The 25,705-nt window shown below is 39.0% G+C and overlaps 1 protein-coding gene across 7 annotated transcripts in view; it reads right to left on the reverse strand.

Moving 5' to 3' along the window:
* Positions 1–25,705, reverse strand: part of ARHGEF6 (Rac/Cdc42 guanine nucleotide exchange factor 6) — a 116,183-nt gene that overhangs the window by 46,261 nt on the left and 44,217 nt on the right. For all 7 annotated transcript variants that reach the window (XM_043897862.1, XM_043897861.1, XM_043897860.1 and 4 more), the window contains 4 exons: positions 23,132–23,202; positions 8,701–8,795; positions 5,556–5,651; positions 3,401–3,523 (listed from right to left, as the gene is read on the reverse strand). In XM_043897862.1, coding sequence (XP_043753797.1) covers positions 3,401–3,523; positions 5,556–5,651; positions 8,701–8,795; positions 23,132–23,202 — 385 coding nt within the window. The remainder of the gene's footprint in view (positions 1–3,400; positions 3,524–5,555; positions 5,652–8,700; positions 8,796–23,131; positions 23,203–25,705) is intronic.

Raw genomic sequence — 25,705 nt, forward strand, 5'->3', positions numbered from 1 at the left:
CTAATTTTCTTGAAGTGATCTCTATTCTTTCCCATTCTATTGTTTTCCTCTATTTCTTTGCATTGATCACTGAGGAAGGTTTTCTTGTATCTCCTTGCTATTCTTTGGAACTCTGCATTCAAATGGGTATATCTTTCCTTTTCTCCTGTGCCTTTAGCTTCTCTTCTTTTCAGAGCTATTTGTAAGCCCTCCTCAGACAACCATTTTGCCTTTTTGCATTTGTTTTTCTTAGGGATGGTCTTGATCACTGCCTCCTGTACAATGTCACGAACCTCCATCCATAGTTATTCAGGCACTCTGTCTATCTATTTTTAATCTAAGATCTAATCCCTTGAATCTATTTGTCACTTCCACTGTATAATCATAAGGGATTTGATTTAGGTCATACCTGAATGGTCTAGTGGTTTTCTCTCCTTTCCACATACAAAAAAAATGAAATTGGACTTCTACCTCACATCACATGTAAAAATTAACTCAAAAAGGATTAAAGAGCTAAATTAAAGAGCTAATACTATAAAATTCTTAGAAAGGCATATCTTCATAACCTAGATTAGGCAATATTTTTTAGATATAACACCAAAATATAAGCAAAGTAGATAAAATAGATATATTGGACATCATCAAAATTAAACAAAATAAAAATTTTTGTGCTTCAAAAAATACCATCAAGTGAGTAAAAAGAAAACCCACAAAACGGGAGAAATTTTTTGCAAATCACACATTGGATAAGAGTATATAAAGAAGAATGTACAAAGAAATGTTGCCACTCAAAAATGAAAAGATGAATTAACTCACAGAAAATGAACAAACGATTTGAATAGACATATTTCCACAGAAGATATTAAAATAGTCAAGAAGCACAGCAAATATCATTAGCCCTTAGAGAAATGAAGGGTGACTGCTACTAGTGAGGGGTTTCTTTTGAGGGTGATGGAAATATTCTGGACCTAAACAGAGATGATGGTTGCACAATGTAATATATAAACAACCACTGAATTGTACATTTTTAAATGGTGAATTTATGGTATGTTAATCATATCTCAATAATGAGACAAGTAATCCAATTTAACAACAGGTGAAGGATCTGAATAGACATTTCTCCAAATGAAGGTACACCAATTGCCAATAAGCACATGAAAGAGGTTCTACATCATGAGTCATTGCTGCTAAGTCACTTCAGTCGTGTCCGACTCTGTATGACCCCATAGACAGCAGCCCATCGGGCTCCCCCGTCCCTGGGATTCTCCAGGCAAGAACACTGGAGTGGTCTGCCATTTCCTTCTCCAATGCATGAAAGTGAAAAGTGAAAGTGAAGTCGCTCAGTCGTGTCCGACTCTTAGCGACCCCGTGGACTGCAGCCTACCATGGGATTTTCCAGGCAAGAGTACTGGAGTGGGGTGCCATTGCTTTCTCCGTCATGAGTCATTAGGTAAATGCAAATCAATATCACAATAAGGTATCATTTCATACCCTTTAGGAAGGCTATAATCTATAGTCAAAAAGACTAATGATAACAAATGCTGGTGAAGATGTGGAGAAAGTGGAACCCTCATAAATTATTAGTAGGAATATAAATTGGTACAGCCACTTGGAAAAGTCTCACAGTTCCTCTAAAAGTAAAACAGAGTTACTGTATGACCCACCAATTTCACTCCTAGGCATCGACCCAAAAGAAATGAAAACATGTCCACACAAAGACTTGTACATGAACCTTCATAATAACACCATTCACAATTCGTATGTCCACAAACTGGTGAATGGAAGAACAATATGTGGTATCCATACAATGGAATGTTTTTCATTATATGACAATTTAAAAAGCAGTGTACTGATAAGTGCAACAGCACTGATGAACCTTGAAAACATTATGCTGAGTGAAAGAAGCCAGACACAAAAGGCCATATGTTGTGTGATTTCACTTAAATGAAATGTTCAGAAGAAGCAAATTCATAGTGACCTAAAGTATTTCAGTGGTTGCCTTGGTCTGGCAATGGAGAGTCACTGCTAATGAGTATGGGTTTGTTTGGAGAATGATGAAAATCTTCTAATATTGATCATGGTGATGGTCGCACAACTCTGAATTTACTTAAATTAATTTAACACTTTAAATGGGTGAATTGTATAGTATGTGAATTATATCTCAATAAAGCTGTTATATTAAAAAGGAAATGGTAACATTTTATTTCTTAAGTACATAGGTGTTCATTTTATGATAATCCTTTAAATTTGCATTTAGAGTATTCTGTTTGTAGGTGAAATACATGCCTCCATAAAAACATTTTTTAGAAGTCTGACAGACTTGGATTCTAATTCTGGCTCAACCACTTAACAGTTATGAGTACTTGGGCAGATTACTTAACCTTCCAATGTCTTATCTGTAAAGCAGAGATGGTAATAATAGTAACTCTATCATAGCCTTTTACATCATGTGCTTGGCACATTGTCAGAGTTATTATTAGCTCTAAGCAGTTGAGCCACTTGCCTAAATAATCCAGAGTCACGGCTTCTCTTTCTTTGAACTCCAACGTCCATATTTGCTATTTCATAAAAATTCACAACTTTCATCAGGGACATAAAACTGACCTCCAAGGAGGACCTACTGAATTTTACCTTCAAAATGCCCTTACACAACAGATCTATAAAGCCAATCAAGCCCCTCACAAAACAGGACAAAACCAAAGTTTCCATCACTTTCTGAGTGTTGGTGTCAACTAGCATTCCAGCCTGGCTCTGGGAGTTAAAGTCAAATTAAGAAAAAAGTCTTTTCTGCCTTGAGCAGCCTCCAGAATCATGTTGGTCTGAATCTAGACTCAGTTCACTCATAAGAGCCTCTGTGTGTTGTTCTTCCTATTGTCCCACCTGGATTTCTAGTACACAGTTTCAAAGTCAAAACTGTGTCTACAGAATCCTGGTCCCGATGAATATATCAGTGAATGTGTCAAGGATGAGTCGTCAGAGGGGAAGGAAGGGCAGGAGAGACATGAGCTCAGCTGGATCCCTTGCAAGGACTCTTAAAGGAGACAGTGTTCTGCTGTTCTCCACGAATCTGAAAGCTTATATTCATGCATAATTGTAATCAGAGATCTTTGCTTAAAGTATGTGACACATAATTTCATGTCTATTTCTCTCAAGGGTCTACGCTCCATGAGGGAAGGGACCTTCTCTTCCTTGTTCACAACTGGATCTCCATCAGCTACAATAGGACTTTGCACATAGTAGGTGCTCAAAAATTAGTAGTTACATGAATGGGCAATAAAACCATATAACAATGAATCGATTTCTAGTATGACGAACAGGGATAATCAAGAGTTCAGAGGGAGACTCTAGATTTCCAAATAGGTAGTCTGAGGAAAGGGTATCATTGCAAAACAGCTTTTGGGGGGAAATGTTAATAATTTACCTGTGCTGGGTGAGCACATTTACAGCTGAAGGATGATTTGCACAGTAAGCCAGATACATAGATTTAAAATGAGGCATGAGGCTCAGAAGACAACCACCTACTTTGTGTTGGTTTTCTGGAAACCTGTAAAGTAAAACAAATGGAACACACAATGTGATATAGAAAACAAGATAAAGGAAGATGATTTCTATTAAACCTGGCAACATGCAAACCTTTTGAATTCTTTTGCCAAAATTAAAAAGAAACTTCTATATTATAACCATTTTATCTATGAAATGCAAGTTCTTGGCCACTGCTTTAAAACCCAGCCACCAAACATAGCTCCAATACATAGAGTCAGATACTTATTTTGCATTAATAGGGGTTTTAAGATGCTTATTCAAATTATGATATTCAAATTTAACCAGACACACTAAAAATACTCTTGATTAATTTACATGAAGTTCAAGTACAGATAGTTTAGTTGGTAAAGAATCTGCCTGCAATGCAGGAGACCCTGGTTCGATTTCTGGGTTGGGAAGATCCGCTGGAGAAGGGATAGGCTACCCACTCCAGTACTCTTGGGCTTCCCTGGTGGCTCAGCTGGTAAAAAATTCACCTGCAATGTGGGAGACCTGGGTTCGATCCCTGGGTTGGGAAGATCCCCTGGAGAAAGGAACAGCTACTCACTCCAGTCTTCTGGCCTGGAGAATTCCATGGACTGTATAGTCCATTAGGTCGCAAAGAGGCGGACATGACAGAGCAACTTTCACTTCACTTCACTTCAAGTACAGACAAAACTAACTGAATCCAGAAATGACACATCACAAAGGAGTGTTATGTAGTCTTGGTGACAGTTGCTAGGCAAGGTGACATCCAGATGTTTAAACTTACAAGTCACCTATCTTAGTTTATCTTCCCTGGTGGTTCAGACGGTAAAGCGTCTGCCTACAATGCAGGAGATCAGGGTTCAATCCCTGGGTCTGGAAGATCTCCTGGAGAAGGAAATGGCAACCCACTCCAGTCTTCTTGCCTGGAAAATCCCATGGATGGAGGAGCCTGGTAGGCTACAGTCCATGGGGTCACAAAGAGTCAGACACGACTGAGCTACTTCACTTTTTCTTAGTTTGCAAAAAACTCAGAAAAGCACAAGAAAAAAATTACTTGGAATTCCACCATTCAGAGATACCGATTATAACCATTTTGGCTTATTTTTGGACTCTTCTATGTGTTTCCTATAAAATGGAAAACAAAGATGACAAATCTAGATGGCAATCTGCTCTTAGTCACCATCTTTCCATACCAATCATCTGAATCCCTATCAGCATTTGGAGTGGCTCCCGAGGTCTCCTTGTGAGGGCTCTCACCAGCTTCCTCGGTGGACAACCACTTGTGCTTCACTAAGCTCAAGAAACAGGCAATTGCCCCCAAGTTCCCTATAGATGACAAAAGTCACCAATGTCTGAGATCCACCACTTGGATAACTAATCTTGCTCCAGAAATAAACTGCCTGATGATCATCCAGTTCATTCTGCAGTATGAAGTTGAACACCTCAATGATCTAGCTAGCCTTCAATGATGTATTGTGCTTCACATAAAGGTATTACTTGGAAAAGTAATTTGCTATGTATGAATTATCATCTAATCGATGATAAAGGCATCATCCATAGTCAGTTTAGACCTTGTCAATATAATTTTTAAATAAAGCCAGAAGCAATTGACTAGATGTAGAACACTGATAAGCAACTAGTGGTCTGACACTGTGAATACCACCACCTAGTGAATTTTCTCTGTTGTTGTTGTTGTTGTATAGTTGCTCAGTCATGTCCAACTGTTTTGCAACCCCATGGACTGTATGTAGCCTGCCAGGCTCCTCTGTCCATAGGATTTCTCAAGCAAGAATACTGGAGTGGGCTGCCATTTCCTTCTCCAGGGGCTCTTCCTGACCCAAGGATTGTACCCCCATCTCCTGCTGTGCAGGCAGATTTTTTATCACTGAGCCACTGGGGAAGTCCAGATTTTCTCTGTACTGGGACAATTTACTAAAGTTGTAATAAATGTATAAATGCATAAATACAGAGTGCCCATATCTAAGACAACAGTCAAAAGAAAACAAAACACACATTTAAAAAACCCAATGTTGCTAGCTATCTTAATGGCAATGTGAGACACTTACTTTGAACATTCTTCCAAGGCTTGGCAGAGTGTCTGTTGAAATGTGCATACTTCCTCGAAGTTTCCCAATAAAGATGTAAACTCCACAGAACTCAGACTGAAAAATATATATATGCAGCTTCAGTGAAGAGAACTTGGGGATGACTTGAGCTATCTCTCTCTAGTTTGGTTAGGTGATAGTTTGCTAGTAACCAGCAAATGGGACAAAGGAAGCAATTCTTATATTTTAACTTTTGCTTCTGAATTGACACCAACTCTGTGGTCTTAAACAACTTTCTAAAACTTCTTTCCTTGGTTTCCTTTTCTATAACAAGAATAATGATCCTAAAGAAAATGAGTGTTTACGAGGTACATTAGGTATTTTACAAAACGAGGAGTAAGTGAGTAACAAGTGTTTAGCATCTGAGCATTGACAGGTTGGTGGTTGCCAAAGGTAGGGAGAGGGGGTGGGTGGAACGGATTATGGTGGTCAAAAGGTTCAAGCTTCTAGTTATAAAATAAGGAAGGCATAGGGATGGAATGTGTGGCATGGTGACCATAGTTAATAATACTGTACTGCACATTGGAAAGTTTCTGAGAGAGTAGGTCTTAAAAGTCCTCATCACAAGAAAAAAAGTTTGTAACTATGTGTGATGATAAATGTTAACTAGATTTACTGTAGTGATTATTTCACAATATATACAAATACTGAATCATTACACTGTACCTCTGAACTAATATAATGTTTACATGTCAACTGTATCTCAATAAAAAATAAATAAGAATCTAAAGTAAGTAGAATACATCACGGTTGGGAATAAGTGTAAAAACTTTTGAACTCTCTCCCCGAGAGGAGCTGGGACAGTAATTGGAAGATATTATATATGCCATATAAGGCACAAGGAAAAAGAGCAAAATCCAGCTTCTCTTAAATTAAAAGGCCCATAAATCAACTCAAGGAAATCTGGAGAGGAAGTAGAAGGGAAGAAATAGTACTGATGTGTGTGTGTTTGTTTTTGGAATGGAATGGAATCAAACAAAGACAAACTGAACAATTTTATCCATCACCTCTGTACTAAGAATTTTCTCATCTTTTCTTCTCCTACCAAAAAAAAAAAAGGAGCCAACACTACTGTAGCGCTTAACACTGAGGTAAGCATTTTACAAATAACAACTTGTCTTAACCTTACAACAACTTTATGAGATCGATACTATTGCTGTCTCCATTTTACACATAAGGAAACCCACACACAGAGAGGTTAAGCAAATCAGCCAAAGTCACAAGCCAGCGAATGAAGCAGCCAGAAGTTGAACTCAAACATTCTAGCTCCAGAGTAAATGCTCCTAACCACATTTTGAGAGAAAACTTTTCTGAAGATTGACTTAAAAGGCCAACGTCTGCCACACGTTCTTTCTCCTTAATATAATAATACTAGGGGAGGGTTTCCAGGAGAGTAATTTTTGCTGACAAAGAAAAGGAAGACCCAAACAGATGTTACCAGTAACCCCTAGAGTATAAAAAGCACCCAGTTCCTCCACTCTGATGCCCTCTTGAACCACAAGTTGAAAAACCCCTCTCATGGGTGTCAAAAGTGAAACCGTTTAGCCAGCTTTCCTGGCTGTTGCTCCCCTAAGCAGGAGGAACTTGACTGAGCACTTAGCTGGACCCTTCAGGATTAAACAGGAAACAGTCTGCTTTGCTCAAATCACTTTGGGGTCTACAAGGCAGAACCAATGGAAACTGACTGTAAGTGCATTTCGAATTTCCATGGAACAGTGTGGTTCTGGTTCGGTTTTCTCACGTCCTCTACCCTGACTCTATTCCTTTCCTTTCCTTTGTCTAGTTCTTCATTGCTCATCAATCACTCCTTTATTTGAAATCTTACCATTGCTGCTGTCAGGTTTAACACATCAGTTTCCCTCTCCTCCTCTGCCTGTCACCTCTAGAACACAGACCCACATTTCACTCAGTGGCAGGAGACACAGCGGGTTGAGTCTGGTCACTGACTGACCATGTGATGAGCAGGGCAGTGAGCCTCTCTGGGATTTGGTTTTCTTGTTTATTCAATGAGGAAAGTCATTTCTTCCAGGGCACTAGACCCAATGATTCACTGAAGTTCCATTCAGCTCTGAGAACTATGATTCACAGAGCACTTCACATTTTACAAAATAATAACAAAAGTTACTTTGTTGTTGATCACTTAAACTCTGACAAAACACAGGAATACAAAATCCTTTCATACTGAAGTAGGATTCCCATAGTGTCATGAAAATAACCAAGTGGGAAATTTAATAGGACATTATACCTAAGCAAGCATGATTTAGAAAAAGGGAGAAAATAGTGAAATACATCATTAAATTTATTTAGGCTAGAAGTCAACAATTTAGGCAATTGTTTGGCCAAACTGAGGTAAAAGAAGAGGCTTCTGTCCTCCACTCTACGTATCTACTGCTAAAGTTTCTATTTGACTTAAATCATAATCTCTAGGAAAGTTTAATCCATTAAAATAAAAACACACAAATGCAGTTAGACATTATTTGTTACATATGCCAGGTCTACAAGCACCGAAAAAATGAGTGGTCAACAGTTTTCTTTTGTGAAAAGGAAGTTTGCAATTCAGGTCTTCGGATTTCCACGACCAGATTAAGGTTTCAATACTGGATTGTGAAAAACATTCTAACATCTCTTTCTCATTCACTTTGGCCTGGGTGAAATGCTGGCTTGAATGGCTCTTGGGAACACTCACAAAACGCCACACTTTTTCCACTCTCAGAGCATGGGAAAGAGTTTCTGCCCTGGCAAGCAAAGGTCACAGCAAGCACAAGAATTTCCAGTGTCTGTGCTTTCCACATAAAACCATCAGCAAGTCCTTTTTCTGGAAAGTAAAACCAGATATATCCCTTTAAAAATGGACAAGATAAAAATGGTGACAGACAGAAAAGCAGATCGACTCATTCCCGCCACAGCCAGAAGAAAGAGAAAGTCAAGCTCTCCAAAAGCAACATCTTGCATAATTTCTGTTGCCTTGACCATGTTCTTGGCAACCTGTGATCTGTGGAAATTCTTCTAAAGGGCAAAATCAATTATTCAGTGACATAGAGTAATGACTCCATATGCTGACATTATCTTGCTTTGCTTAGTGAGGGGTTTGAAATATAAATCTTACTTGTTATTGGACTGTAGGGGTCTTAAGTAAGTAACAAGAAGAGATTGAAGTTCTTTAGCATAATCTTTTTCAGTGTCCAAGATATTCTGTAACACCTATGGAGAAACAAAAATCAAGGTATTATAATTGTCAGAAAAGTCCAAAGTAAAATACTATTTTAGATCTTTTTTTTTTCACTTATTTTTATTAGTTGGAGGCTAATTACTTTACAATATTGTAGTGGTTTTTCCATACATTGACATGAATCAGCCATGGATTTACGTGTGTTCCCCATCCTGAACCCCCCTCCCACCTAGTTTTAGATCTGTTAATCAAATTATAAGAAAGAAAAGTCCTATTTACTCAGGCTAGCACTGTGAGTAAGGAACACAAAATCTGAACGCATTCTAGCAAAGTAATAATTGCATGACAACTGGTTATATTGCATAACTCATACAAACATGTTTTTTCAGAATTACCTTTATTTGGAGGGGCCCTACTATTTACACAGTATGGCTCAGAATGCTTTTGTATGCTTTAAATTATTTTATCCTCAGTAAAAGTCTCAGCTAACAAAGGATCATCATTTCCATTTTATGGTTGGGAAGACTTGAGACCAACTACCCCAAGACATAGAGATTCAACATCAGGATAATTTCATGATAACTGATATCAAACACCAAAACAGATTTTTTTAAATGATGTTTTTGAGAAGATCTTTAGGTGACAAAATCTGAGGACACTGAATTTTTAAGCAGGGTAAAAACTGGTTTTTTAATTAAAAGTAAAAAGTGCTAGTATAAACATTTCAAAGAGAAAAAGAAGCTGAGGTGTGAGGAATTAAATGAGGGAAATGATGCTTACCAGTATTATTAATGATAGCCAAAAAAAAATCCTCTAGGCAAAATAATCAATAAATAAGTACACAGTTTCTCTTCCCCCACCAGCCCTGGAGTCATGCCCCATTTCCCAGTCTTTTCTGGAGGCAGCTACAACCTTCATTCCAAGCTCTTAGAGATCCACCAAGCTAACATTTTGGTGTACTTTCTCTCATATCTCCTAATCCATTCAACACAAATTTACTGAGTGACTATGTGGTGACAGAACTTCCCTTGTGGCTCAGCTGGTAAAGAATCTGCCTGCAATGAGGGAGACCTGGGTTTGATCACTGGGTTGGGAAGATCCCCTGGAGAAGGGAAAGGATACCCACTCCAGTATTCTGGCCTGGAGAATTCCATGGACAGTCCATGGGGTCGCAAAGAGTCGGACACAACTGAGAGACTTTCACTATGTGGTGACAAAGGCCATGCCTGCCCTCAGGGAGTTTCTACTCTATCTGCAGAGGGAGACATTCAACAGGGAGGGGGGGCTCACAAGACCATGTGAAGCATTCTTAGCCAGGAGAAGCCCCTTAATCTACCAACATGCCAGACGTGTACTCACAAGACAGTGCATGATGATCTGCTTTTGAAAGGTGGAATGGAAAAACCGCCTGGAGGTCCAGGTAGCTGTGGGGTTCTTTTTGAAACAACTGAACTGAAGGGTGGTAGTCCAGGCTCTGCTACCAATGAACAGGTTGCTTCAGTTTTAAGGTTTCACTTGCCTCATCTCTGATTGTGACATTTCACCTACCTCACGGACCATTGTGAAGAGGTAAGGCAGACACTGCACATGTAGGTGCTGGGTGAGTTGGGAAACAGTCCCCTCCAATTTAAAGGGTTAAAAAAAAGGTTCCTCAATGGTGGTATTGACATTTCAGAGCAGATCACTCTTTGTTGTGAGGGGATGCCCTGTGCACTGTAGGATGGTTAGCAACATCACTGGAATCTACCCATCAGATGTCAGCTGCACGCCACCCCCTACCCAAGTGTGACGATCAAAAATGTGCCCAGACAATGCCAAATGTCACCTGAAGGGCAATATCACCCCTAGCCGACAAGGACATAGGCTACCGGGGTGACCTCAAAAGTTAGGGCTTAAGTTGTAGTCCCTCCTCCCAGCCACGCATGTCTACTTTCAGTTTCTCTGTTCCTTAAGGAGGAATGCCTACTCTAAAAATAAGCATGTATCTAGGGGCCTGGAGGTACCAATGCGCTGTGAAATTAATCCAATAATGGAACAGAAATGTTACCCCCTATAGGAAGTCAAAGCACAACAAAGGAAACTAGAAACTATCTTGAGATGAATTAAAAAAAACACAACATTTAAAAGCTTGTAGGATGCAGTTAAAACAGTGCTTGGAGACTGTAAATAGCTATATATGCCTATATCAAAAAAGAAGAAAGAGGACTTCTGGTTTCCACTTTTAAGGCATTTGCTAGTCATTATGTGTTAGTCGCTCAGTCATATCCGACTCTTTGTGACCCCATGGACTGTAGCCTGCCAGGCTCCTCTGTCCATGTAATTTCCCAGGCAAGAATACTGGAGTAGGTTGCCATTCCCTTCTAGTCATTACTCCATCCTAAAAACAAGCAAATAGCTTTAAAAAAATGGAAAAAAGAACTTTGCTTACATTTGTCAGGGAATTGAGGTCACAGGGGGGAAATGATACACTCAAAATTAGAGAAACAGACAGGCAGATAGAGATCATATCTTGCTGGAGCAGAAAACCATGAGAAGCCTCTACAGGAATGGGAAGCAAGGTAGGAAAACCTGAACTGTAACTGATGAGTTGCTGGAGGCTCACTTTGCTGTACACCTTAAACTAACAACACGAACATTGTTAACCAACTATACCCCAATATAAAATAGAGTTTTTAAAGAGATATTTTTTAAAAAGTGGTGCTGTAACCACTGGATAACTACATGCAAAGAATTTGCACTCCTACTTCACATCACATTAAAAAATTAACTCAAAATGGATGCTGGAGTTAAAATTACAAAACCCTGAGAAGAAAATAGAAGAGGAAATCTTCCTGACTTTGGATTTGGCAATGGATTCTTGGATGACACCAAAAGCACAAGCAACAAGAAACTAAAGATAGATAAATTGAAATTCATGAAAATTAAAAACTTTTATGTATCAAAGGACATTGTTTAGTTGCTAAGTCATGTCCAACTCTTTTGCAACCCCATGGAATATAGCCCGCCGGCTCCTCTGTCCATGGGATTCCTCAGGCAAGAATACTGGAGTGGATTCATGGCAATATATGGCAAAACCACTACAATATTGTAAAGTAATTAGCCTCCAATTAAAATGAATAAATTTATTTTTAAAATTAAAAAAATTAAATTAAAAAAAGAATACTGGAGTGGGTTGCCATTTCCTTCTCCAGGGGATCTTCCCAAACCAGGGATCAAATCCATGTCTCCTGTGTCTCCTTTGGATTCTTTACCACTGAGCCACCAGGGAAGCTCACCAAAGGACACTGTCAAGAAAAAGACGACCCACAAAATGGGGAAAATATTTACAAATCATGTATTTGAAAAGGGTCTACTATTCAGAATTTACAACTCAACAATAAAAGTAATCAATTAAAAGTTGGCAAAGGATTCAAACAGACAACTTGCCAAAGAAGATATACAAATGGCCAATATGCACATAAAAAGATAGTCAACATAGTTAACCACTAGGGAAATGCTAATCAAAACCACAACACTACTTCACACTTAGTAGAGTGGCTATAATAAAAAGAAAAAATAGAAAATAAAAAGGGTTGGTGAAGATATGGAGAAACTGGAACCTTCATACATTGCTGGTGGGAAAGTAAAAAACTTTCTATGGAAAGTAGCTACTGTGGAAAACAGTTCGGCAGTTCCTCAAAAAGTTAGACATACAGTTATCATATGATCCAGTATGTTTATGTGTATGCAGGTCAGGAAGCAACAGTTAGAACTAGACATGGAACAACAGACTGGTTCCAAATAGGAAAAGGAGTACGTCAAGGCTGTATATTGTCACTCTGCTTATTTAACTTATATGCAGAGTACATCATGAGAAATGCTGGGCTGGAGGAAGCAGAAGCTGGAATCAAGATTGCCGGGAGAAATATCAATAACATCAGATATACAGATGATACCACCCTTATGGCAGAAAGTGAAGAAGAACTAAAGAGCCTCTTGATGAAAGTGAAAGAGGAGAGTTTAAAAGTTGGCTTAAAGCTCAGCATTCAGAAAACTAAGATCATGGCATCTGGTCCCATCACTTCATGGCAAATAGATGGGAAAAGAGTGGAAACAGTGGCTGACTTTATTTTTCTGGGCTCCAAAATCATTTGCAGATGGTGACTGCAGCCATGAAATTAAAAGACGCTTACTCCTTGGAAGGAAAGTTATGACCAACGTAGACAGCATATTAAAAAGCAGAGACGTTACTTTGCCAACAAAGGTCCATCTAGTCAAGGCTATGGTTTTTCCAGTGGTCATGTATGGATGTGAGAGTTGGACTGTGAAGAAAGCTGAGCTCCGAAGAATTGATGCTTTTGAACTGTGGTGTTGGAGAAGACTCTTGAGAGTCCCTTGGACTGAAAGGAGATCCAACCAGTCAATTCTAAAGGAGATCAGTCCTGGGTGTTCATTGGAAGGACTGATGCTGAAGCTGAAACTCCAATACTTTGGCCACCTGATGCAAAGAGCTGACTCATTTGAAAAGACCCTGATGCTGGGAAAGATTGAGGGCAGGAGGAGAAGGGGACAACAGAAGACTAGATGGTTGGATGGCATCATTGACTCGATGGACATGGGTTTGGGTGGACTCCGGGAGTTGGTGACAGACAGGGGGGCCTGGCGTGCTGTGGTTCATGGGGTCGCAAAGAGTCGGACACAACTGAGAGACTGAACTGAACTGAACTGAAATATTTGCACATCAATTTTCACAACAGCATTATAAATAATAACCCAAAGGTCCATCAGGTGATAGTTGGATGAACAAAACCTGTTATATCCATACAATGGAAGATTAATCAGTCAAAAAAAGCAATGAGTTACTAAGACATTCTACAATGTGGGTGAACCTTGAAAATGTTATGCTAAGGAAGAAGCCAGACACAAAAGAACAAAGATTGTATGATTCAATCTATATGAAACATCCAGAATAAGGAAAATCTACAGAGACGGAAAGTAGATTAGTGCTTGTTAAGGGCTGGAGAGTGTGAGTACTAATGGGTACAGGGTTTTTTATTGAGGTGATGAAAGTGTTATAAAATAAGATGGTGGTGATCATCACACAACTCTGTTAGTTTACTAAAAATCAGTGAATTGTACACTTTAAAGTGGTTACTTTTGTGGTATGTGAATTATATATCATTATAGCTGTTATCTTAAAGTCAAAGGACAAATTTCTCATCTGTTAATGGAAATTTTTCTGTTTTTTCTTTGAGTTCAAGTCCTTATCCAGTAGAATATCCTTCCAAACTCAATTTGTCCATCCTTACACCTCTCTACCCAGCTGAGCTGTTGTTCACTGCAGTGTGTTAAATAATCACTTTTACTCACACTCAGCACTAGGATTCATTTTTTTATTCTTAGAAATGGAAAGAGCTGCACTAGAATTCAACAGGGCCACAGTTATTAAGAGGTAAAATTCATACAGATTTCCTTTTTAGGAATATTTATTTGTCTACAGTATTCATATTGAAAGATAAAGAGGTTGGTGGCCTGGCTTCCCACTTATATCCAGGAGAGAATGAAGTCAGTTTATCACTTCCTTTGTTCACATTTATCTGAAGAGACCATGTCTGGTAATATACTGTCTCAAATCCTCAACCTTACTTTCAAGCACCATTGTCTGAAACTGTCATACTACCCAGATTATAATGTCCCTTAAAAAAAAAGAAAAACAAAGCCAAAAAGAAAACAAAACACAATCATTACCTGAGGGAATTTTTAAATTAGAAATTTCAAAGACATTATTTACATCATAAAGTGTGATTTTTTAAGACAACTAAACATCACTACTTTAACTCCATGGTTGCTATAATTCAACCTCCCTCTCCCTGTTGAAACAGTTTTATAATTTCAACTTCCTTTAAAATGCAATCATCTCGAGTTCCCTTAAGAGAAAGGACTAAGATTTTGCAAGAAAGGTGCCAACTGCCCTGCTCCAATGGGTTTATTGGAGTGTGCTAAGTGAAGCAGCACGCTGTCCAAGGGTTCCATCTGCGCTGCAATCACTCGTACGGGACAAACAGAAGTAGGAAGGCAGACACCCCTTACTGCCTTTGACTGAGTTCTGGAAAGCTGAACAGAAACATATACTAAACTCATACTGTTGCAAGTTTTGAGAGTGGCTGAATGCTGATTTTACAAGCTAGATTGACAAAGGTGATTAATGAGTCCTTCATTAAATAATGCAAAATGTGTTTGAATGATGATGTACTAAACAGTATTGCCCTTGCTGTGGTGTGATTAGTAGAAATGCTCATCACGGTGGATGCCTAAGATTCTTTCCCAAATTCACTTGGACTTTTATTGCTTTCCTCCATCTCAAAAGACCAACTGATGAACTTCGGAGACTGGTTCTTTATTTTTCAGGCCACAGGGCATCTACTGTAAAAGGATTAAAAAGGGAAGCAGACAGAGAAGGCTATGTGTTCCCAAACAGAAGGCCTCAGTGGTGAGTCAGAAGGCAGGGAGTTTGGCAGGCCAACCAGCTTCAGAGCAGTACAATCTGATTGAGATGAAATCCACTCAAATACTAAAATAGACTGTCCAGACATTGCCTTTGCTTCCCTGACTCCTTCTTCACAAGGACAATGGAGTATCCTTTTGCTCAATTAACCTTTGACTAAATTCAGAATAAAACAGATGGTTAGAAGCCATAGAAAAAGAGGTAGAGGCCTTTTGAACCTACATCCTAGGCTATTGATTTTCCAGTAAAATATATTTCCTCCATTTCCTGGAAAGGCTTTAGAGTGAATTCATTTTTATTTTATTATTTTTTTTTGAATTCATTTTTATAACTCTGTTTTCCAAAGGGAACGAATATATAAGTCTGAGAAAATTATTTTAAGGGGCTAAAATGCAGAAACAAAGGCTGAATATAGAGATATGTCCCATGATAAAGGAAAACTATAATGGCCCTAGGAAAACTTAAATCTAAGCCAAACCACTGTGTTCTAGGAATTCTGAGATAATTATGATGCCTAAAAAAAAATGAGTTTGTGTTGGTAAACTACTATGAAGCAGGAAAGGGCAATCCATTATTGTATTTATACCATATTTGGCTTATATGACAGAAAAGCCACCTGGTTACATTCAAGTGCAGTGGTCAGTTTCACTTCTCCAAGTCCTTGGTTTTCACACAACAAGCAGCACCATGCCCTGTAATTGACAGACTCGGCAAAACAGAGTTGGACTCTGAAAACTCTCATCATCTCCCCGACTTCAGGTGGAAGACGTGGATGGATGAGTCAAACAGGAAATAAGAAGGCAAAAAAGAATAGGGCATACGGGAAAGGAATAAATGGATAGATGGGTAAGGTAGTTTAGATTAGTGGTTTTAAAAAAGAGAGAATGCATAGAAGTATTTTAGGGCAGTGAAATTACCCTGAACAACACTCTAAAGATAGACAGATGTCATTATACATTTGTCCAAACCCCTAGAATGTCCAACATCAGGAGTAATGGCAATGTCAACTCTGGACTTTGGTGCTACTGATGTGTCGATGTAGGTTCATCAGTTGTCACAAACATACCACTCTGATGGGACATGTTGATAGTGGGGGAGGCTAAGCATGTGTGGGGGCAGGGGTATACAAGACATCTCTCCCTTTTGATCAATTTTGCCATGAAGCTAAAACTGCTCTAAAATATAAATTTTTTTTAAGAAGGGTAGATAAGCACTAGAAAGGTAGAGGAAAAAATCTTCTCACCTTTCCTACCAAATGGAGGCACTGAAGACAGACTGGTTAGGCATCTGCCATACATTACAATAAAGTAGAAGAAAGTTAGAAAAAATAAACAATACTGGCCCTTACTTATTATATTTGCCTATTTGGCTGTAGGGGAATATCTCTACAGATACACAGCTGCAGACAGAGGCAACTTCCAGAGTTTAGTACAGGCAAACCTCGTGTTATTGCACTTTGCTTCATTTCACTTTGCGGACATCATGTTTTTTCACAAATGGAAGGTGTATGGCAGCCCTGAATCAAGCAAGTCTACTGGCGCCGTTTTTCCAACAGCATTTGCTCACTTCGGGTCTCTGTGTCACTTTTGGTAACTCTCTCGAGTCTACATTTTATCATTATTATTACATTCATTGTGTGATCAGTGATTTTTGATATGACTACTGCAGAAAGATTACAACTCACTGAAGGCTTAGCAATAAAATATTTGTTAATTAAGGCGTGTACATTGCTTTTTTTTTTATTTTATTTTTTTTTTTATTAGTTGGAGGCTAATTACTTCACAACATTTCAGTGGGTTTTGTCATACACTGATATGAATCAGCCATAGATTTACACTTATTCCCCATCCCGATCCCCCCTCCCATCTCCCTCTCCACCCGATTCCTCTGGGTCTTCTGTACATTGCTTTTTAAGACATAATGCCATTGCACACCTAAGAGATGACAGTAAAGCATAAACAGGGACTTCCCTGGAGGTCCAGTGGTTAAGACTTCACGCTTCCACTGCAGGAGGCACGGGTTTGATCCCTGGTTGGGGAACTAAGATTCTAAATGCTGTGCAGCATGGTAAAAAAAAATTTTTTTCATTCATTTTTATTAGTTGGAGCCTAATTATTTCACAATATTGTAGTGGTTGGTTTTTGCCATACATTGACATGAATCAGCCATGGATTTACATGTGTTCAAATTTTTTTTAATTAAAATTTAAAAATCAGATAGGACTTAAAAGAAAAATAAAGTGGAAACATAACTCTCACATGCACTGGGAAACCAAACAACTCATGTAACTCAGTTTCTTGCAATGCTCTGGAATCAAATGGGCCTTCCCAGGTGGCTCTAGTGGTAAAGAATCTGCCTGCCAAAGCAAGAGACTCAAGAGACATGAGTTCGATCCCTGGGTCGGGAAGACCCCCTGGAGAAGGGAATAGCAACCCACTCCAGTATTCTTGCCTGAGAAATCCTATGGATAGAGGAGCCTGGCGGGCTACAGTCCATGGGGTTGCAAAGAGTCAGACACGACTGAGTGACTGAGCACTCATGGAATCAAACCTGCAATATCTTTGAGGGGTGCTTGTATCAGGATTACTGTGAGCCTGGCCTATTTGTGGCAGCACAAAGGACCACATTCTTATAGTGGGATGCACTTGTTGCAATAAATAAGAAATTTCACCCTCTGAGAGGCATTTTGATGGGAATGGAAGAGAATGCAGTCCCTTCTGCAGGGACAGGTTGCAGGCACGCACATTCTTGCTGGGATGAATATGCTCACATGGTTCTTCCTGCCTGACTCCTCTTCTCTGCTTATCTAAGTCCTAACATGTCTTCAGTCCTCTCTGCCATTCAACCTTTTCCTGTTGCTGTTGTTGTTTAGTCGCTAATTCATGTCTGACTCTCTGCGACCCCATGGACTATAACCCGCCAGGCTCCTCTGTCCATTGAATTGTCCAGGCAAGAATATGGGAGTGGGTTGCCATTCCCTTCTTCAGGGCATCTTCGCGACCCACAGATCAAACTCGCGTCTCCTGTACCTCCTGCACTGGCAGACAGATTCTTTTTTTTTTTTTTTTTCCTTTTTTCCCAATTATTTTTATTAGTTGGAGGCTAATTACTTTACAATATTGTAGCAGTTTTTGCCATACATTGACATGAACCAGCCATGGATTTACATGTGTTCCCCATCCTGAACCCCCCTTCCACCTCCCTCCCCATCCCATCCCTCTGGGTCATCCCAGTGCACCAGCCCTGAGCACTTGTCTCATGCATCCCACCTGGACTGGCGATCTGTTTCACACTTGATAATGTACATGTTTCAATGCTGCTCTCTCAGATCATCCCACCCTCGCCTTCTCCCATAGAGTTCAAAGTCTGTTCTATACATCTGTGTCTCTTTTTCTGTCTTGTATATAGGGTTATCGTTACCATCTTTCTAAATTTACCACTGATAGACCTAGGAAATCCGATATTTTCCTTTATTGATTTTTGAATTTTAGTTTAGTGAGTATCAGAATCACCTGTGAGGAATGGAGAGAAGGCAGCTGAGGGAACTGTTTAAAAATGCTGTTTACTAGGACCTATGGCCAAAGATTCTGATGTAACAAGCCAGATGTGGATCCCAGATATCTACAGTTTTAATGGTCTCCCTGGGGGCTTTCAAATGCAAAAGATTCCCCAGCCACATCTGGAGCAACTCATCTTAGGACAGTTTGTCACTTGACATCATTGCCTGCCATGTGGCTTACACCACGTCGGTCCTGTCTTCCCAGTGAGACCATGGATGCCAAGACCTAAGCGCTGCATGCAAATGAAGCCTGACAACTAAGCTACATAGTTTCCTCTTTCTTTTCTTTTTTTTCAATTTTATTGCAATCTAATTGACAAATAAAAATTATATATATTCAAGATATCTTACTTGACTTTTTGATGTATGCACGTATTGTGAAACGATCACCACAATCAAGCTAATTAACACATCCATCACCTCACATAGTCACTATTATCTTTTGTTGCTATTGTTCTTCTTTATTTTTAATCCCTCCTGGCACATAACATCAACTTACAATAGGCAAAGAGAGTCACTGAGCAGAAGCTTATTAGAAAAATAACTCATAGAAAACGATATGCTTTTGTTCAATGGTGAGAGACGTTTAACAAATGACAGTGAATTTTTAGGACAATGAAGGAACCAAAGTCAGGAGCAGCAAAAATCTCCTCTAGGCTGCCATGTCCCTAAAGGATGCTAAACTCCCTTTCAAAACAACTGGCTAGGAGAGGCCAAGCCTCAGTTAGACACATTAAACATGCCTCATGGCAGATGTAAGTCTGAGTCGGGCTCCCTATGTCACTTTGATCATACTGGAGAACTTCTAAACATTTCAGAACTGACGTGCCACCAGAAGCAAACTGAGGCTTGAATAGGTCTGAGATCAGCTGATAATCCCTTGGAAACTTGAAAAAGGGGACAGAATGTGTGCAGACCTGCAAATTCCAAGAGGTCTCTATCCTGCCCAGGCTTACAGGATGTGACAGTTAATTTTATGTGTCAATTTGACTGGGTCATGAGATGCCCAGATTAAATAATATTTCTGGGCATGTCTGTGAGAGTGTTTCCAGGTGAACTTTGAACCAATAGCCTGAGTAAAGCAGATTGCCCTCCCCAATGTGCATCATCCAATCTGTTGGCCTGAATAGAACAAACAGGTGAAGGAAGGGAGAATTGGCTCTCTTTGTACCTCACTGCTTGAGCTGGAACATCTTCTGCCTGAGGACTGGAATTTACACCCTTAGCTCTCCTGGTTCTCAGGCCTTTAGACTCAGACTGAACTACACCACCACCTGTCCTGGGTTTTCAGCTTACACATGGCAGATCATGGGACTTCTCAGCCTCCATAATCACACAAGCCAATTCCTTACAGTAAATCTCTCTATATGTATCTATTGGTTCTGTCTCTCTGGAGAACCCTAATACACAAGACCAAAATAAAGAAAGCATTTAGACTAGCGAGGACTCGCTGAATGCAAGAGCATAAGAACATGTCTGATCACAGACAGTATCGTCAGGGTATGAGAACAAAAAAATCTCCATGAAGGAGAAATAATGAAGAAGACATAGTTCCTGTTTTATTTATAGATATATTTATATTTAAACAGGCTATGTATATGTATATATGTATACACACACCCACACATCAAAGAAAGTTTGGCATCAGATTCAGCAAGATGTTAATGATGATCATCTCTGAGTGGTGGAATTACAGGTGATATTTATTTTCTTCTTTATACTTTTCCTGCACTGTCTGATTTTTTAATCATTATTAATATAATAAAAAATTCTTCCTGTTTTTAAAAAAATGAAGTAAAAATCAGACACTAGTGCTCTTATAGAACTAGCAATGGAAAACATCTACAATTAATGACTCTTAGGAAGAAGAGCTAATGTGAGATGAGATGGGGACACCTTACATATGGGTGAACAGATCTCCAAATACTGTGGGTGAGTACTCAGGTATTCAACACAGATTGTGAGGGCGATCAGAACACGCAGAACATATTTTTAATTTGTTGCTGCTAAAAATTTGCCCAAATACGCAAAAACGTAGATTTTTAAAAAACACCAACAACTAGCCCAAATCCCTTCACCTGCATATCTAATTACAATAGTAAGTCCAACTGGTCTCAATAATCCAGCAATATTCATACTAAGGCTCTACAGTTCCTTCTCAGGCCATCATGGGCTCCCCAAGACCTTTTGAGTTTTTTTAAATTAAGTTTGGTTTGAGAAAAAATTTAAATATATATATATTTTTTTGGCTCAACAATTTAACTTCTAGGACTCCACATGACAGATCATTACACACTTTGTCAAAGTTACACACAGGATGTTCACTGCAGAATTGTTTATAACAGCGAGAAGTGGAAATAAGGTACATGGACTCCAACAGGAGGTGGGTGATAGAAACTGCAGTACATCTTGAGTTGGTATATAGTATAGATAGGATTTATATAATGCCCATAAGAATCACAGAGGTTAGTCTGCCTTGGATAATCCCAACAACATTTAAATTGATAGACTCAGCAGAGGCAGAGAGAGAGTCAAAGCAGAGTGATTGTATGCTCCAGACCAGCAGGGAGAAGCAACTATTATAACACTTTCATTCACCATTTGACTGCACCCTTCCAATAAAAATTTAATCATTGGGGTTCACCTGGAAGCTAAAAGAAATGGTCAGGACCAGAGGTGGCGGGGAATTGTGTGAAGGTGGTCAAAAGGTACAAACTCACAGTTATAAGTACTAGGGATATAAAGTACAACATGATAAATATAATTGACACTGCTATATGCTCTTTATGACTGTTGTTAAGATCATATCCTAAGAGTTCTTGTCACAAGGAAAACACATTTTTTTCTATTTCTTTGATTTGGTAACTCTGTGAGATCATGGATATTCAATGACTTACTGGGGTCATCATTTCATGATGTATGTAAGTCAAATCATTATGCTGTACACCTTAAATTTACAGTGTTGCATGTCAATTTTTTCTCAATAAAACTAGAAGGAAAAAAATACAAGGCAAATAAAAAATTGAAAATATGATAACCTTGAGTGACAACTCACAACACAAATTGTGTAGATAGCATGATTACAACTACATAATGATATATAGCTATATATGTGTAGGAAATGCATCAAAACATTACCAGTTTAGAAAAAAAAAAAGTGATCAGGGATGAAGAGAGAAGGGAGCCTAGCTCTGCTGGGTGATATATTTTAACCTCAGAAATGTAAAAGGAAAGTAGTGACAAAATTATCCCCTATGATTACTGTCCATGCTACCTATGAAGTTCCTACCTGATTTTTTATACTAACTACTGTTCATGTTATCATTATGAAGCAAACTCACTGAAGAATGATATTTCATTTTTGGAAACCAAATGTATAGAGAGATTTAAAAACTCTTGAGGGACTCCCCTGCCGGTCCAGTGGTTAGGACTCTGCACTTCCACCTCAGGGGGGCATGGGTTCCATCCCTGGTCTGGGAACTAAGCTCCCACAAGCCACGCAGTATGGCCAAAAAATAAAATAAAGACTGTTTATCCATGCACACGATGAAAGGAGTCGGCAGCAAAAACACACATAGAACATTAGGTGAAAAGTGAAACTATATTTCAGCTGTGATGCAGAAGATGACAAGGCTACCGAACAGGGAGACTTCGAGGTTATGAGGACTTGACCTTTTCATTAGTGACTGGGCCAAGTCTGGAAAGAAGACATGGAGGAAAACAGAGTAGATTAAGGGAAATTATACAATTTCTTTTTCAAACAGGAACTTATGTTGAGTATTGCACATGCCCTATTTATAGCTTATATATTTTGACATATCTGTGTTCAAGCCAGAGCCATTTCATTCCTCCCTCTGTGCTAAAGGGCAGTCTTTTCTTTGGGCTCACCTCAAGAACAAGGTTGATAATATTTCCAAGGATATCATAGCAGATTGATTGATCCTAAAATAAAATCACACTCTGCAATCATGTAAACTTTACTGCATTAAAGGAACTTGGGAATTCACCTCCTATCTTATCTGTAAGGCGAGCTCTAACTGCTGAATTTCCCCATAATGTCCACATATCAGCCAATTTCTCTTTTGTTGCACTTTAAAAGGCCTTGCTCTGAATCTTTGTGCTACCCTTGAATTACCCAGTACAGTGGATTTAAAACTTCTAGACATCTATAAGAAACCTACAAGTAGAAGAGTTCCATTATAATGAAGCTGACATTAGACCCTTGCAATGCAACTTTCTCCAGTCTTCCATTGGTGTTGCCTCGACACTTCAGTGGTTCTCCATATAGAGTCAAGAAAATTTTTGTTCATCATCTGAATACTCACCACAGTATAATAATTCTTGGTAAGTGGAGTCGCTTCAAATCCTTTGACAGCCTTGGGGGAGAGAGGTCTCTCTGTGAAAAAGACATTTAAATTATGTTAATATCACACAAGTCTAAGATGAACATTTTAAAACATAGGTCATCTAACATATTATAAATATTGTCAAGTGGAAGGCTCAAAGGAAATGTACATTTCTAAACAAATGAAGCTATAATCTTACTAAACTACAGATGGTCAAGTCACAGCTTCTTAATGACAGGGTCAAGGCAAGAACTTCAGATCCAGTTTGGGCTGTTTCTTCACTCATTTGCCTGTCCATTCAACTTATTATAAAACAGATAAGCAAAGGAATGCTAACCAAATACGTTATGTTTGTAACTTGCAACTAACCATACAAGAATAACATAATACAGATAATAGCAGCCATTCTTTCTTGGGACTGGCTGTTTATTGTGCCCAGAATAAAATAATCAGAATCTTGAATACACTGAAAACTAGCAAGAAATTCTTCTATGTATCATTTTAATATCATTAATTGTGCTATAAAATGTTGCCTTTCTTTTACAAAGTTTGTCTTATCTATTAAACTCATGACTAAGAGACATCCCAGGATGCTTTTTTTTAAAAACAAAGAAATCACTTAATAAAAATACAGACAGGGGACTTCTTTGGTGGTCCAGTGGCTAAGACTCCTCACTTGCACTGCAAGGGGATCAGGTTCAATCCCTGGTCAGGGAACTGAGATCCCACAAGCCACCCTGTGCAGCCAAAAGAAATTTAAAAAATAAAAAATACAAGACAGCAATCATAAGTGTTTAACAGTGTCACTACAGACTATCTTCCCCACTCTCATTTTGTCCTTTGTTTTTTTTTATTTTGTCCTTTGTATCATTGCTTTATATTCCATTTTTACCTTGCTATATTATATTGTATGCTGCTTTACACTCCTTCTGAAGTATGGTACAGTATACATAACCAAGTATTATCATCAGGCCTTGATCTTTCCTTTTCTAAAAGTAATATTTTTTTAGTTTTATATCTATGACATTCCACTCTTAAAAATGCAATATATAGAAAAGAAAAACCAACAATTAACCCGTCACCAAGAGCTAACCATCATCCACAGTAACGTTTTGAAATATATCTTCCTATTCCTTTTATCATGTGTTTGTGAACACACACACACACACAGTGATCTTTCTTAATTCACCTACAGCTTAACTCTCCTATTACAACAGTATTTCATGAACATTTTTCCATTTAACCTTGATTTCTAATGATTTTTATATTTAAAATATCCCTTATGTTTACTTGGCACTTCACAGCTTTTAGGACATTTTATTTAATCTTTACAATGACCCTGTGAGGCAGAGATGATCTCATTTTGCAGAGGTCACTAAAGTACAGAAGGGTGAGGTCAGCTGCCTAAGGGCATGAATTTGGGAAATGGCAGAGCCAAGACTGAAGCCCAGGTGTGTCTTGACAAGAGCCTGTGCTCCCAAGCAGCAGGACGTTCAGAGATGAAGCTACTGAAGGGCCTGGTCGATGGCATGAGCAGTGGTTCTCCCTCCACCTCGGAGCTCAGAGGGACCATCAGTTCGATCTGGGATGGTCAGAGAAGACCTTGCTGGGCAGGGGGGTATTTGATCTGTCCCTGGATGGGGGCTAGAATTCAAACAGGCTGAGAAGACAGTAGAGCGTTTTCTCAGCAGGGAAGATTCTAGAAGCACAGCTGTAGAAATGGCAACACTCAAGGCAGGACTGTTCCCATGATACTGAACAGTCCAGCTGGGCCAGACTGTGTAAAGTGGAAATACAGCAAAAACGCAGCAACGAGGGCCAATTCTCCCACTCCTCAGCGACAAAACATGGGGCATTAAGATCTGCCTGGATCCACATGGTGGCTTCACGAGGCTTTACTGGATAAATCTGAGCAATTCAGAGCCACCCAGACTATTACCTGAGATTATAAGTGGCAGAGTCAGGACATGAACCCAAGTCCTGTATTGACAAGTTTGGTGCTCGCCGCTCCACCACCACACTATGCTTTTGGACTCTTCAGCATACTTGAAATCAACAGTTACCAAATTCTTTTAGTTTTTATTAAGCAAGTTTTCTACAGCATAGCCCTGATGCTACTTAGAATTCAGTTGTTTTGTGTAATTATGACATAAACCAGTCTGATAAAAATAGAACGTTCCAGAGGAACCAGCAAGATGTGGTCGCCTTTCGAAAGCAAGGCCAAAAGGAAGGGTAAACAGTAATGGAAAGTCTGTTAAGACGCAGAAGAGGAAAGGAAAGCCCAAAGGAATTGGTCACTGCAATTGAAAAAAAAACTGGTAACTATGTAAAGTAGAACAGGGAAACATGAAAGAAAACAGTGACTGCCATGGAGATTCCTGGGTGGCTGAACATAAGGCTAAAAGAGCTGGTGCTTTGATAAGATCAATAAAATTGTTAACAAGGATTTACTGAATAGCCCAGGGGACTATATTCAGTATATTGTAATGACCTATAATGGAAAAGAATTTTTCAAAATATAGAGATATATACATATATATGTATAACCACATC

The sequence above is a fragment of the Cervus elaphus genome, chromosome X (genome assembly GCF_910594005.1).
Source record: "Cervus elaphus chromosome X, mCerEla1.1, whole genome shotgun sequence".
NCBI classification, from domain to species: Eukaryota; Metazoa; Chordata; class Mammalia; order Artiodactyla; family Cervidae; genus Cervus; species Cervus elaphus.